We start from the raw sequence: 14,021 nt of genomic DNA, 5'->3' as shown, positions 1-14,021 counted from the left end.
AACTTTTACTCAGATTTCTATAGTTTCATTAATGATGTTAAAAATGGCATAGTGTCTGGCTCACACTAGGTAATCAAAAATCTTTCCCTCAGTATTCCAGGTAAAGAAAACAAACTTAAAATGATTCTGTCATAAGGACCAGTATTAATTATAGCACGATCACTATTTAATAGTCATAGCTCTATGAATCAATAGATTTCTAGTTGGAGGCATCATTATCCCCTTTAACTTTAAACCGAATAGATATGTATGAAAGGCAATTCAGATAAAGGCAATTGAGATTTAATGGGAACAACATCTTTGCTTATAAAAGCTAGATTAAATTTATATGGTAATGAAGTATGAATTAGAATGTAACTTTCTAGAAGATTGAGCTTAAGGAGACTATCCTTAGAAATGCATGCCTTTTATGGGGGAAAGCAAGTTTAGATTTGAAGCATTATTTTCTATAAATGTTACTTGAATTCTTCCTAGAGTTGGTGATGCCCAGGTGGGATCAGAACACATTACCGAGCAGCATATAGCGCCGAGTGACTTGTGTCTGTTGCTGAGGAAGACGGAACCATATATTGAAGGGCTTCTGAAAGACATCCGGCCACTAGCACAGTCGTGCTCATTGAAGGACATTGTTCCACAGAATTCAGTAAGTGAAAGTTAAATGATTTTTCCTTCGAGGGGCTAAATACTCCAATTTTAGCTAGGTATCGCTAGTCAGATTGCTGGGTGTTGGGTGTAGGTCCAAGGCACCAATTCTCTTAGTGAATACAGTTTTGCATAATAAACCAGCAGGTACCATAAAGAGGAAATGAGCTTCAGTTTCCACAACTGGAAACGTTCTTAATGGGAAACCTAATGGGTGAGGTGTCCACGTCAACCACTGAACTTCGGAGTCAATAAATACGGAGAGATTGATTAAGATATGGTGTGGTTTGTGTTTCTAAACATTTCTTCACTATTTCCATGACACTGTTCATTACTCGTAGCCCATATTGCATTGTGCTTTGTTTTATTTATTCCCCAGCAAGATTGAAAACTCCTGGGAGACAGGAATTGTGTGTAAGAATATATGTTAAGCAGTTATGAAGTCTGTGAAAGCAGGAGGCTGTGTCTTTGCTTATTATATTCCCAGCACTTAGCTAGGTATAGCACATAGAAGGCATTCAACAGATAATTGAAAGAATGAATATGTGAATAAAAAGGGGAAACACAAAAATATAAGCACTGGTGTTTTCCTCGAAATGGTAAGATTGTTTTTTTTCTTTTTAATTTTATCTTTTATTCTGAGTAGGCTTTACGTTTGTAACTCATACAATCTTTAGATGTTTTATTTTTTTGTTTTTACAGAATGTGTAGTTTTGGCCTTTGAAATTTACTTTAGGTATAGGTACTTAAAGTTTCAAACACTAACCTAAAAAATTTTTTTTTCCAATGGATGAATATTTTTGTTATTGTTTAAGTAGCCCATACTTCATACGTTGTTAGTAATGGGAACTAATTTAACTGATGATGATTACGAATTAATTGTATGACATGGCTTTCATTATACTTTCAGATTTTCCTTTTGATTTTCATCATTTAAATGAAAAGTTCGTATCTAATGCTTGTTTTGTTTTAAAATTTTTATAGTCTTCATACTAATGATATTCAGAAGTGAGACTGAGCCCTAAAGTGCAGCAGCTTGTGCACACCATGGGCCTGCGTGTGCACAGTCAGAGCGTGGCCGTGCATCGTGTGCACGTAGAGCTACCCGTGGGTTGGTGGCCCTGGCTGCTGCTCGCTGTCTGTGGTTGGTGTGGTGCCTTTGCTCAGACTTGCAGACTCCAGTCGGTATAAAGCTAAGTCCAGAGCACTTTACCGTTAGAGCTAATTATAGTTATTAAGTACTTTGGAATTTAACTGTCTCTACAGAGTGAAGGCTGGGGAGAAGAAGCTAAAGTAGAATTTTTGAAAATGGTAAATAACAAGGCCGTTTTAATGAAAGTTTTTAGAGAAGAAGATGGCTTGCTTATTGTGGATCTGCAGAAGCCACCAGCCAACAAGATAAGCAGCGACATGCCTGTGTCTCTTAGAGACGCACTCGTTTTTATGGAGCTGGCGAGGTAGGTCACTTAGTTATCTTTATGAGATTATAGCTATAAATTGGAATAGTAGGTTTTACTTTTAAAAACTACGGTCTCTAAAGTGAACCTCAACATAGTCCAGGAAGTTAAAAATACTGCCGGCAGCTTTCTAATGACAGTTGTCTCTGAAAGCTACATTCAGGTAATTTGATTTCAAGAAATCAAGAAAATAGACACTCTTTGTAGATACTGAACATTTTTTAGACTTGATAGCTTCACAAGCTATCAAGCTTCACTAGGGTTTCAAGAATTGTAGTTACCAGTTTCTGACTTAAATTTTCTAACTACTCCATTCAGTGTATGAACCTAGATACTTAAAGGTCCTTTCTCGCTCATCTCCGATGACCGGAAGTGATTACGTAACCATAGAAATGGGGATACTAACTCTCTGTCGTGAGCAGTTACACAGCTCTGGAAGTGAACCAACTAGGTTCCGTCCTAGACACATAGAAACAGTCTTGGAGCTGGCAGAGGCTGCAGAGACCCTCAGCTGGCCTGACGAGTGCTGCTAGAGACTGAGAGACTTAGAGTAGAACCTGCAGGTCCAGCTCAAGAATGTTCCAACGCAGACTGGAAGGTTAATTACTGAGCTGTGAGACGACATCTTCTTTAACTTGGTTTGATAATTAGAGACAATACCAAGAAGTGTTATAAAGTTTGAAGGGAGAAATTGGACCGGGAATACTCAGTAGATAAATCAGTAAATGTCCAAGTCCTTTTTTCAAATTAAGTCACTGAGAGAAGAGAGACTTTAAGAAAATGGCTCTTGCTTATGCTTTTAATTACGCTTTTAATTAGGTTTAGGTCACAATCACCAAGAAGTCACTCTGAAAAAAATACGACTTTACACTATCATCCACCTGTTTTGCCTAAAGAAATGACAGATGTTTCCGTTATGGTTTGTCATATAAATAGCCCTACTGATTTCTATCTTCAGTTGGTAAGTATAGAGTGTTCCTTTGCAAATTTTAAGTGGAAATGTATAACAGTGAGTGCCCAGTGTGAAGTTTAGAGCAAACAAACCACTGAACCATCTGTAGTTTTAAGTTTCTTAGTAGTTGCAACTTGAAATAAGAAATTCATGTGATTCACAGTAAATTGAAGCAATTCTTCATCACGCAAGCTAGTTACGTGGAGGCAAAGGACTGTGACGGCTGTGTAACGTGTAAACGTTTCTTGCTACCGTCTGAAGTCTACAGTCGATCCTTGAACCTCGCGGGGTGCCCCCAAAACTTAACCGCTAACAGTCTACTGTTGACCAGAAGCCTTACTGGTAACAATTAACATGTTTCATATATGTATTATATGCTGTGTTCTTACAGTAAAGTAAGCTAGAGAAAGAATTTTACTAAGAAAATCACAAAGAAGCAAAAATATTTTCACCTATTTATTGAAAAAAATCCACACGTAAGTGGACTCATGCAGTTTCAGACCTGTGTTCAAGGGTCCGCTGTAGCGACTAGGAAGGCACGTGGAGCCGACAAAACAGAATGATGAAACCTGTTTCTCATTGTGTGTGTCTCAGGGCTCACTGACTATTATTAGATAATTTTCTGAATTTGAACACCGAAAGAGTTTCAGATGAAAGGCATTTCATATTAAATTTTGGATGTGTGACTGATGGGTTTGACGGCTTCTGACAACAATTTCATTTTATTGATCTCTCTGTCTGTGTCAGCGTTTTCTGTGAATTAACACATTCTAAGGGCCATGATGCTGTGTGTGAATTAACTCAGTGTTCACAGCAGTCCGATGAGGGAGACACCGTTATCATCACTTAGGTGTGGAGACTAACCTAAGGCCGGGAGCAGCTGGCCCAAGGCCGCGCAGGACAGAGGGGCAGAGTCAAAGTGGACGTGGGCCGCAGAGACACCGCACCATGCCGTGCCGCCGCCCCCAACACCTGGTGTGACCCGCCAGATTGGGTGGCACTGAAGTAGAACTTAGCGTCTTTCTTTTGTTGAATATTTTTAGTGCTTTAAATTGAGGTAAAATATAACAAAATTTAACCATCAGGTGCACAGTTCAGGGGCACTGAGCAGATCCCTCATGCCGTGCAGCCATCCCCACCGTCCACCTCCAGGGCTCTTCATCTTCCCAGACAGAAGCTCTGTCCCCACCCACAGCGACTCCCCGTTGCCCCTCCCCCAGGGTCTGGTAACCTCTGTGCTACTCTTTCTCTATGAATTTGCCTAGTCTAGGTGCCTCCTGAGTGAAAAACTAACAATCTTTTTCTTTTGTATTGGTCTTATTTCACTGAGCATAATGTTTACATGCTGTAACATGCATCAGAATTTCATTCCTTTTCATGGCCGAATAATGTTCATTGTATGTATATGCCACGTTTGTTTATTCATATGTTGACAGACACTGGATCGTGTCAACCTTTTGGCTGTTGTGACTACACTGTTAGGAACATGGGTGTGCACGTGTCTGGCTGTTTGCTTTCAGTTCTTTGCAGTATATAATGAGAAGTGGAATTAGTGGATTATAATACTAATTCTGTGTAACTTTTTGAAGAACTGCCAAACTGTTTTCCATGGCAGCTGCACCATTTTACATTCCTGTTAACAATGCATAAGGGTCCAGTTTTTCCACATCCTCACCAACAGTTGTTATTTTCCTTTTTAAAAATACTAGCCATTTTAAGGTGTGACGTGGTATTTCATTCTGGATTTGATTTGCATTTCCCTAATGGTTAATATTATCGAGCACATATTTTCATGTACTTATTTATTTTCTCTGGAGAAATATCTATTTTAGTCCTTTGCCCGTTTTTAATTGGATTATTTATTGTTGGGTTTTAGGAGTTCTTTATACAGTATGGATATTAATCCTTTATCAGATTTATCATTTTCAGATATTTTCTGCCCTTCTGCAGGTTGCCTTTTCACTCTGTTGATAGCAGTATTTGATCCACAAACTTTGATAAAGTGCAGATTATCTGTTTTTTCTTTTGTTGCCCATGCTTTTGGTGTCATGTGCAAAAAAATCATTGCCAAATAAATCTAACATCACGAAGCTTTCTCACTGTTTTCATCTAAGAGTTTTATAGTTTTAGCTCTTTCACTGGGGTGGTGGCCCTGCCCCCTCAGCCCCGACAGCAGCTTCACCCACTGGAATTGGGGAGTTGTCCTCACCCCTTGGAACAGAGAAGGACATAGGCCTGCTTCTCAAGCGTGTGCCCTCTGGGCCCGTGGTGGCAGTGGCAGACACACCAGCCTCTGAACCACCTTCAGGGTCATTCTTCCTGTTCCTTAGAAGATAACACACGTTCATGGCCGGTAGCTCTATCAGCTCACCTTCTGCCTCCAGAATCCCACCAGTCCAGCAGCCCTCCTTCATCCATGCCCATTTCTATCCCCTGCAGTTGAAGCTGGTAGAGTATCTGCTGAGGAGACTGATTGGACCCACGACTCACACACCTGTAATCTCTTGAGTCCCAGTTAATAATAGCTCTGTTTTAATCAATAATACGGTTATTTCATAAAACAGTGTCCAGCCACACCCCTGGTGTTCTCTCCTGAGCATGCTTCCTCATATTTCACAGTATGGATAGTCTGAGAATTTTCTAGCTCTTCAAGTTCTGGTCCTTTATATTTAGCAATTCTTTCTTCCACTTATCTCTGTCCTCCCATGTTTTATCATAAGCAGCAGGGAGAAAGCAGGCAGCACCTTCAACACTTTGCTTAAGGTCTCCGCAGCTGGTGTCCATCCAGCAGAGCACGGTTCACCCCGTTCCCCACCACTGTGTAATGAGGACGGCCCTTCTCCCCACATGCAGCAACACAGCCCTCACTTCTGTCTGGGAGCTCACCAGAAGCACCTGTAATGTTCATATTCCTACCAAGAGTCTTTTCGAGGCAATCTGGATTTTTTTTATTCAGTCACCTCACACCTCTTTCTCCTCTACCCACTTCTCAATTCTAAAGCCTTTCCCACATTGTAGGTGTTTGTTACAGCAACACCCTACTTTCCAGCAGCAAAATCTGCATTCGTTGCCTAGGATGGTCATAATAAAGCCCCACAAGTGACTTAAACAGCATTCATTTACTGTCTCATAGGTCTGGGCTTAGAAATGCAAGATCAGGTTGTCACGTGGGTTGGTTCCTTCTGAGGACTGGGCGTTGGTTCCTTTCTCCTGGGCGTTGATGGTTAGCTGGATGTTTTTGGTGTTCCATGGCTTCTACCTCACCCTAGTCTCGGCCTTCATATGTGTTCTCTGTGTGTGTCTCTGTGCCCATTTTACCCCTTTTAATAAGGAAACCAATCATGAGATTCAGGCCTACCACATGGCCTCATTTTAACTTGATTATCTCAGTAAAGACCCTGTCTCTAAATGAGGTCACATTCTGCACCACTGGTGGTTATGACTTCAACTGTCTTTTGGGGAGAGACAATTCAACTCATAACATTGGGCTTCTTGGATTTGTAGATTCATCAAATTTAGGATGTTTGAGGAATGATTTTTTCAAATCTTTCTGTTCCTCTCTGGGCGCTTTCTGGGATTCCCATAATGCATATATTCTTGTGTTTAATGGTGTCCCACAAGTCCCTTAGTCTCTTGTCCACCTCATTCTTTTTCTTTCTGCTTCTCCCTGAATAATTTAAATTGTCTTATCTTCGGATTCATTGATTCTTTCTCGAATCTGTTCTTGAATCCTCTAGTGTATTTTTCATTTCAGCTTTTGTACTTTTAGCTCCACAATTTCTGTTTGATTCCTTTTTACAATTTCTCTCTCGTTTGTCTTTTGTTTTCCTGGTTCCTTCTAGTTCTTTGTCTAAGTTTTCTTTTAGCTCTTGGAGCATATTTAAAACATTTATTCTTAAGTCGTTATCTAGTAAGTACGCTATCTGGGCTTCCTCAGGGGCAGTTTCTCTTTTAATTCCTTTGAATGAGTCATGTTTTCCTTTTTCTTTGTGCGCCTTCTGAAAATCTGATTCCCTCTCCCCACCCTGGGTTTGCTGGATTTTTCTTCTGTTGTCAAAGACTGTAGTTGTCAGTTTGTGTAACTTTTCCAAACAATTTTTGCAAAGAATATTCCTTGTGTGTGATCACCAAAGTCTCTGTTCCTTTAGCTTGTATTCAGCAAATGTTTGGACAGAGATTACCTTGAATGCCAAGAGCTCGTTTGGGTGTTTGCTTGCTTACTGTAAACATTTGACTGTTTTCAAGAGCTCTGACAAAGTTGGTTTAGATGATTTCTTGTTTTTTCAATGTTTCTGTGGTAGAACAATAGCTTGGAGCTTCCTAGTCAGCTGTTTTGCTGATTGTCATTCTTTCGAATTTTTCAGTGTTCACTTTGGATAACCTGTTAAAGAATAGGAATAACATGTACTTAGAAATAAAAGTTCAGAAAGTCTAAAGTAGTTTTTAAAGTAATTTAAATGAAATAATAAGAAAAGAGAGATTCAGAAAATTTCCGTATGTATTATTATGCTCACAAAAAAGAAAAACCTAATTTTTTTGTCAGTTGAGGTATATTTTAAAATATTTTTTAACCTGAAGAATTAGTATTTTGAGAAATAATCAACCATTTATCTTTGATTTTGTTTTAAGAACTATGTCTTAGGTACTATAGGAACTTTGGGAACTGTGTTTTAAGGTAACCAAATAGTCTCACTTAATAATAGCTTTATTTTAATCAATAATGCTGTTATTTCATAAATCCTCCTGAAATTATTAACATTTTTTCAACTCACTTTAAAATTATTAGATGGATGGTTAATAGGAAACTGGGCATTCATATGAGGCCAAAGTAGCACATGAATTACTGGGTGACCACCACGGGGCATGGCCACCACGGGGCACAGCCGTCCGATGGAGGGGCCGGAATCATCCCACTAGTCCACAGACGCGTCTTAGCATGTTCATGGTGACTCAGTAATGTTATGTCTTTTGATGTGGCAAAAGATTTAGTTATGTATTCTAACCAAAAAGGGTTGGCTTAAATCCATCACATCTGTAGATATAACTTTCAGCTTTGGGGAAATTCGGGGGGACAGACCCTACTCAGTGAAGGAACAAGCTAAATAACAGCATGAGAACATGACCACATAAATCGAAAGAATGGGTCATTCTGCAGAAAAATAGCAGACTCTCTTCAATAACATAGAGTCATTTTTAAAAAAAAGGAATGCTGCACTGGACTTACTGAGATAGCCAGACCGAACACCAGTTCGGTCTGTTGGGGAAATCTAAATATGGTCTAGACGTACTAGTGGGAACACTTACCGAAACAGAGAATTGAAAATTGATAGAAAAATGCAAGCTACCAAAGTGTACGAATGGTGTGACCTCATTTTTGATAAAAAACAAAAGCATGAAAAAGTGTCTGTGTGTTGTAAAATACTGAGAAGGACATACACTTAAGATTCCTGGAGGAATGTGATTCTTAAAATGTTTTATATCTATACGTACTGACTTTATATAATTCTTTAGAACTAAAATATTTCAAATATAAATTGTATAACAATTGATTTATGTCTAATTCCTGTTCTATAATTTCCTAATTTTATGAGCGGTGCCTATAATACAAACATTTAAATTTTAAGTGTCTCTGAAACTACAGTGTTTTAATCCCTTTATTTCTTAGATAGAGAGCCTGGATTTTTTATTTCTATTAAAATCAATTGAAGATTTCTATAAAAGTGAAGATGGGGAAAATTTGGAAATCCTCTGTCCAGTTCAAGATCAAGCCTGTGTAGCTAAATTTGAAGATGGAGTTTGGTACCGAGCGAAAGTCATTGGTAGGACGCTGCATACTGTTTTTACAGAAAAATGCTATGCTTAAAAACTGCTGCCATTTGCATTGGTGCACATCGAATCGTGGTGGTTGTCTTATTTGGTCTTAACATTTTTCTCTGTCGTCTGTGTTTAGAAAGCTAGTGATAATGTTGGGAGATGAATCTCTGGCCCCTTAGGTTTCATTTGATTTGACTAGGACTTAACTTTTTTTTGTTTTTTAATGTCTGCCTTACTTAAAATGTTAAATAATGCTAAATGACTTACATTCCACTCTCTTTCTAAAAGACAAATACTTTTAATTCTTTCAACTGTTTCTTTTGGTGTTATTTCTTCTAAATAATGTTATATATTTTGTTGATATTTCAATCTCAGATATTATTTATTATATGATAGATGTTTTAGATCTCTTACAGCTCTTTTATTCTCTTCTTAGCACCCATAGTTGTCTGAAAATTTTTAGTTAATATTCTATGTAAATATTTTCACTGCTAAGCCATAAAGTATACTTTGTTTAATTCTGAGTTAAGAATTGCATTGGCTTTTCACTTTATTTTCTTTTAATTTATGGTTACAACTTCTTAATACTTCAAAACAGTTTTCCACATGATTAGACTTTCAGATAGTGTCTGTTTGATTTTTTTTTAACGGTGAACACACCCTTCCACCTTCTGCTCCAATTAGACTGCTCGTCCCCTAGGCTTACTATAATTTTGTTATTCTGGGAATTTATTTTACTTGGCAATACACTTCACTGTTCTGTGTGGGACCCCTTGTTTTTGGGATCCCATGTTTACCTCTTCGGTTTCTCCCTTATTTTGGTGGAACATCTTCTGATTGTTTCCTCAGAGAGAATAAATGGTAAATTCTGAGACCTTCCATGTCTCCTGACTCTCCTCTCATGCATGGTCAGTAACGTGAGTAAAAATGCTCTTTAAATTTCATCCCACGTGTGTGGGTTTATTTGCATCTTCATTCAGAGACCTGAGGAATGTAAGGACCTCATGGCATCGGTGCAGTTGAGAATCTCCTTCTAGCATGAAATCTACTGGGGAAGTGGGGAGAGGTTCCCTCGCCTCTCACCGTGCGCTTACAGTGGCGAGTGTCTCCTTGATTGCCACCGATACCTACTACTAGGGCCTGAGTCGTTGGAAGTGGCATCTAGAGTACCATGTTGTTCCACTTGCATTCACTTCTGTCAAGAAGTAAAGGATGCCTGTACTCTCCCATACTGAAGTTACGTGCTCCGTATTGGTACTTAAATTTGAAAGTGATGGCAACAAGTTTAGTTGCACTGTACATACGTGCGAGAGAAGCTGAAGTTATTTTGAGCATTTATAAAAAGGTCAGTTTGTGATAGATCTTTATTCAAACTTCGATATATTTGAAACTTCCAGAGATTTCTTTGGTATCCTTAAAATATAGAGACTAGATTAACATAGAGATCTGTCACTGCTTGTTTTTCACAATATTCTCCAAAATGAAATTGAAAAAAAAAAAAACTTTTAAGTTAGATATCATGCAAATGAATCTTTAGTTTAATAGTTAAATCTTTTGCCTTGTTTGATCACCTATGTTGACTAACAGTAAACATTTATTAAGTGCTTGCTTTGTGCTTGGTGCTTCACAAAGTATTTTAAGCCAGTGAATTCGCAAAAAAAAAAAAAATCTTATTAACAAGATTTGATTGTTTTGATATGCCCAGTTTACAGATGAAATAATGAGGGTTGAAGAGAAAAAGTCACTTGCTCAGAGTAGTATCTTAGAGCTGTTAATTAGCTCGCTTAGAGTCACATGGAATCCGGGGACTGAGCTAGGTTTCTGACCCAGTCAAACTGAAACCCCAGTTCTTATCTTTTAGGCCATAACACCGAGCACTTGATCATTATTTTGTTACCCTGGTTTTGTTTGTCCTTTGGATATCTTGTTAGTTTCCCATTCACCAAGTCTTCACAACTATGAATTATGGTTGATTTTTTAAAGTTCACATATTAGAAATATTTTTTACATTTGAAACATTAAATTTGTATGTTGAACATAAAAATATTCTAATCTAGTTGACTATAGATCATTCTACATTTTGCTAGATAGTTCTCTGTGTTCTTTCCAAGTTTGTGATTTCTAATTTCATAATTTTTGAAGGATTGCCTGGACATCGTGAAGTTGAAGTTAAATATGTAGACTTTGGCAATACTGCAAAAATAACACTTAGAGAAATGCGTAAAATAAAGGATGAGTTTCTGAATCCCCCAGAGAAGGTAATCTTACTGTGAATCACAGGGTTGGAATTTTAGCATATACGTAAAAGTCGCTTCAGAAGTCACTTTTGCAGTAGGAATCTTCTGTTTACTGTTTCTATCTATAAATAATGTCTGTTGCAAGGCTATAGAGAATTGTTGCTGTTCAAGAAATAGCGTGCATGTCTCAGCAGATAAGCATTAACTGTAAAGTGTGTGTGTGTGTCTGTGTGTGTGTGTGTGTGTTCGTTCGCATCTGTAAGTCCTTCTTGGTCGGCAGCTTTTAGTGTATATAACATGGCAGGAGAAAGAGTGATGTCTAGAAGAGTAAGAAAAGACTTATCCTGCCCCTGGAATCCCCCACCCCATCGATAAGCAAGGTTAAGGGACTTATTATTTCACTCGTGTACTCCTATGGTATTTGAATTGTTATTGAGCAATATTTTTCATTTTAAAAATGGATAGAATGTTATAGGAAAAACTTGAAAATATAGATGAGCAAAACAAGGGGAATCACTCAGTATTCAGTGTTTTTGAAAAATGTACTTCTAAGATGCATCTTCTGTGTCTTGAACAATTATGGGTTTAGAATATATATAGTCCTGTAACCTGCATTTCTCATTTAACATGTAGCATAAGTATCTGTGATTCTTTTAATGAATGCTTGTTATTCCAGTATCTGAGTACACTACAATTCATTCAACCAAATACCCTTTTGATTCTAATTATTTGCATTTATAAAGTACTGTTATAGACATCTTTGCACATTTATTTTCTAAATATGTATTAAATTCAAACACAAAGTTTAGTTTGAACACACATAAAACTTTATTTTAATTCTAGAATAACTAGAAATTAAGCTTACTTTCTTAATGGTGCAATTTTGTTTGACACAGGCAATTAAATGTAAGCTGGCCTATATTGAACCGTGTAAAAAGACAACGCAGTGGTCTGAACAAGCTAAAGAAAAATTTGAAGAAAAGACTCAAGATAAATTTATGACATGTTCAGTCATTAGTAAGTTATTTTCATTTTTATTTTTTGCTATGTGTTCATACATAGTTTTAAATGAGAATAACATGACATTCTCCAGATCTTATGAATTGATTCAGTATGTCATCAGTAAGAATAGATGATATTTATTGAAATTGGATAAAATAGAATAACATCTTCTGCAGGCTCTAGGGTCTGAAATCAGCGTATGAGGCAGAGTGTGCCGGTAAAGACCAGGTCACTCTTGGTGGCCTGTTGAGAGCCCAGAGGCCGGGCACCGGCTCCCCTTACTGCTTTCTGCACGTCTGTGAGGGCTCTGGCCCAGGTTTTGCATGTCGGGTACCAGCATTTAATGGGCAGGAAAGTGAGAGGAGATGGGACATAACTGGCAAGTAGTTTTTGTTTGTTTTTCCTTTCATTTGACTTAAATGAATTCAGTGGTAGGCTTTCAGCATGTTTTGAAGAAATTTCTTTTTGCATAATTTGGGTCTGAGACCTAGGCTGGCACTGAGCAACAAGTTGTAAAAATCAAGAGTTAATGACAAAAACTGATTTGAACCGCCATGAGGATGTGTGTGGTCTTTGTCCCCTTTACAGCAATTATTCACACAGCGAGTGAGTCCTCACCTAATGTCATAGCTAGATTCTGTGACTTTAAGAGAAACAGCATAGAACAAAACCAGTTTCTCCATAGGTCAGTCAGTGTATACCAGTCATGTCCTGCCGCATGTCACCGACACTGTGACAAAACAACATTACTCTAAGACATGCCCTTGTGCCACTTTGGGATGGTGATGCTTGCCTGTGGCTGCTGCTCCGATCCACTGAGGGTGGAACTTTTCTCAGAGGAATTCTGACACTCGTCTGGTTCCAAGGGGTTTGGACAGGAGGTTTGGGAATGCTTTTATCTGGGGTCCTGCTGTGTTCCAGAGCTGTGACCAGCACGGGCTATGATGAGTGCCAGTGCAGGATACATAGACTAGGTTTACTTAGGGTTGATTTATGGCACATGCAGGGGTCATTTTTACTATATCCACTTCTTGACTTTTATCATACCACCATTCTATGAACCCAGCCATCATAAGTTTATTAGCCTGTTTTACATTGAGGAAACTGAACCTCAGGGATCAGCTGCTCGAGGTCACATAACCTAGAAATGATGACATATCTGTGATCATTACTCACTTTGATACAGGAAAGTGTTCTATAGAAATAGTTATGTTGAGGAATATGGTTAGAGAAATCACATTAGTCTATTGAATTTTCACATCTGGCTCCTCTGCAAGGAGCCATAAATTCAGGGCCACGTAGCCCTCCAGGGACCCCCTGATTTCAAGCCAGCGTTAACCTGGACAGCTCTGCTCCCAGCTCTCCTTGCGATGTTTTATTCTGTTGGTTTTCAGCTCCTCCCTGAATGTCCCTTCCTTTGGCCAACCCGTCAAGACCTTGACTCCCCGGGTTTCTTTCTTTCTCACTTAATTGTTATACCAACCACATCCAAACACTAGTTGTACCATAGTTATCTACCTACATAATTTGATTTAAGGACTGCCAGAGGCCCTGCTCAACCTAAAATAACTTTCCCCGTTAACCTGCACAGCAATGAGATCAAGAGTTCAAGACATTTATAATAAAGTGAACTTCCAGATGAGAATGTGAGCCTCGCATTAACACGTATGGTTATCTTATAAAGCAAGGGACATTTACATTTCAATTAGGAGCAGAGGAGGGAGGGGGAGAAGACAGAACACTGGGAGGATGGCCCTGTTGGAATAAAGAACGTGATGGGGACATGAGAGATGGGAAGTCAGGAGATCAGAGGTGGTTGAGGCTCAGCGTTGCTTGCTTAGCCTTTTGTTTCTAGATAATATAACTGATCCATTGAAAAGTAGAAATGATTTTAAGTTATTGAAAAGGTTTTCTAAT

General features: G+C 38.5%; 1 protein-coding gene across 1 annotated transcript in view; it reads left to right on the top strand.

Moving 5' to 3' along the window:
- RNF17 (ring finger protein 17) overlaps nt 1–14,021 on the top strand; it is a 79,362-nt gene that overhangs the window by 32,308 nt on the left and 33,033 nt on the right. The window contains exons 13-18 of the mRNA XM_011375476.2: nt 475–643; nt 1,909–2,099; nt 2,919–3,060; nt 8,717–8,870; nt 11,008–11,123; nt 11,999–12,119. Coding sequence (XP_011373778.1) covers nt 475–643; nt 1,909–2,099; nt 2,919–3,060; nt 8,717–8,870; nt 11,008–11,123; nt 11,999–12,119 — 893 coding nt within the window. The remainder of the gene's footprint in view (nt 1–474; nt 644–1,908; nt 2,100–2,918; nt 3,061–8,716; nt 8,871–11,007; nt 11,124–11,998; nt 12,120–14,021) is intronic.

The sequence above is a fragment of the Pteropus vampyrus genome, unplaced genomic scaffold (genome assembly GCF_000151845.1).
Source record: "Pteropus vampyrus isolate Shadow unplaced genomic scaffold, Pvam_2.0 Scaffold272, whole genome shotgun sequence".
Lineage (NCBI taxonomy): Eukaryota > Metazoa > Chordata > Mammalia > Chiroptera > Pteropodidae > Pteropus > Pteropus vampyrus.
The sequence above is the reverse complement of the archived record's forward strand: the minus strand, read 5'-3'. Positions and strand labels throughout refer to the sequence as shown.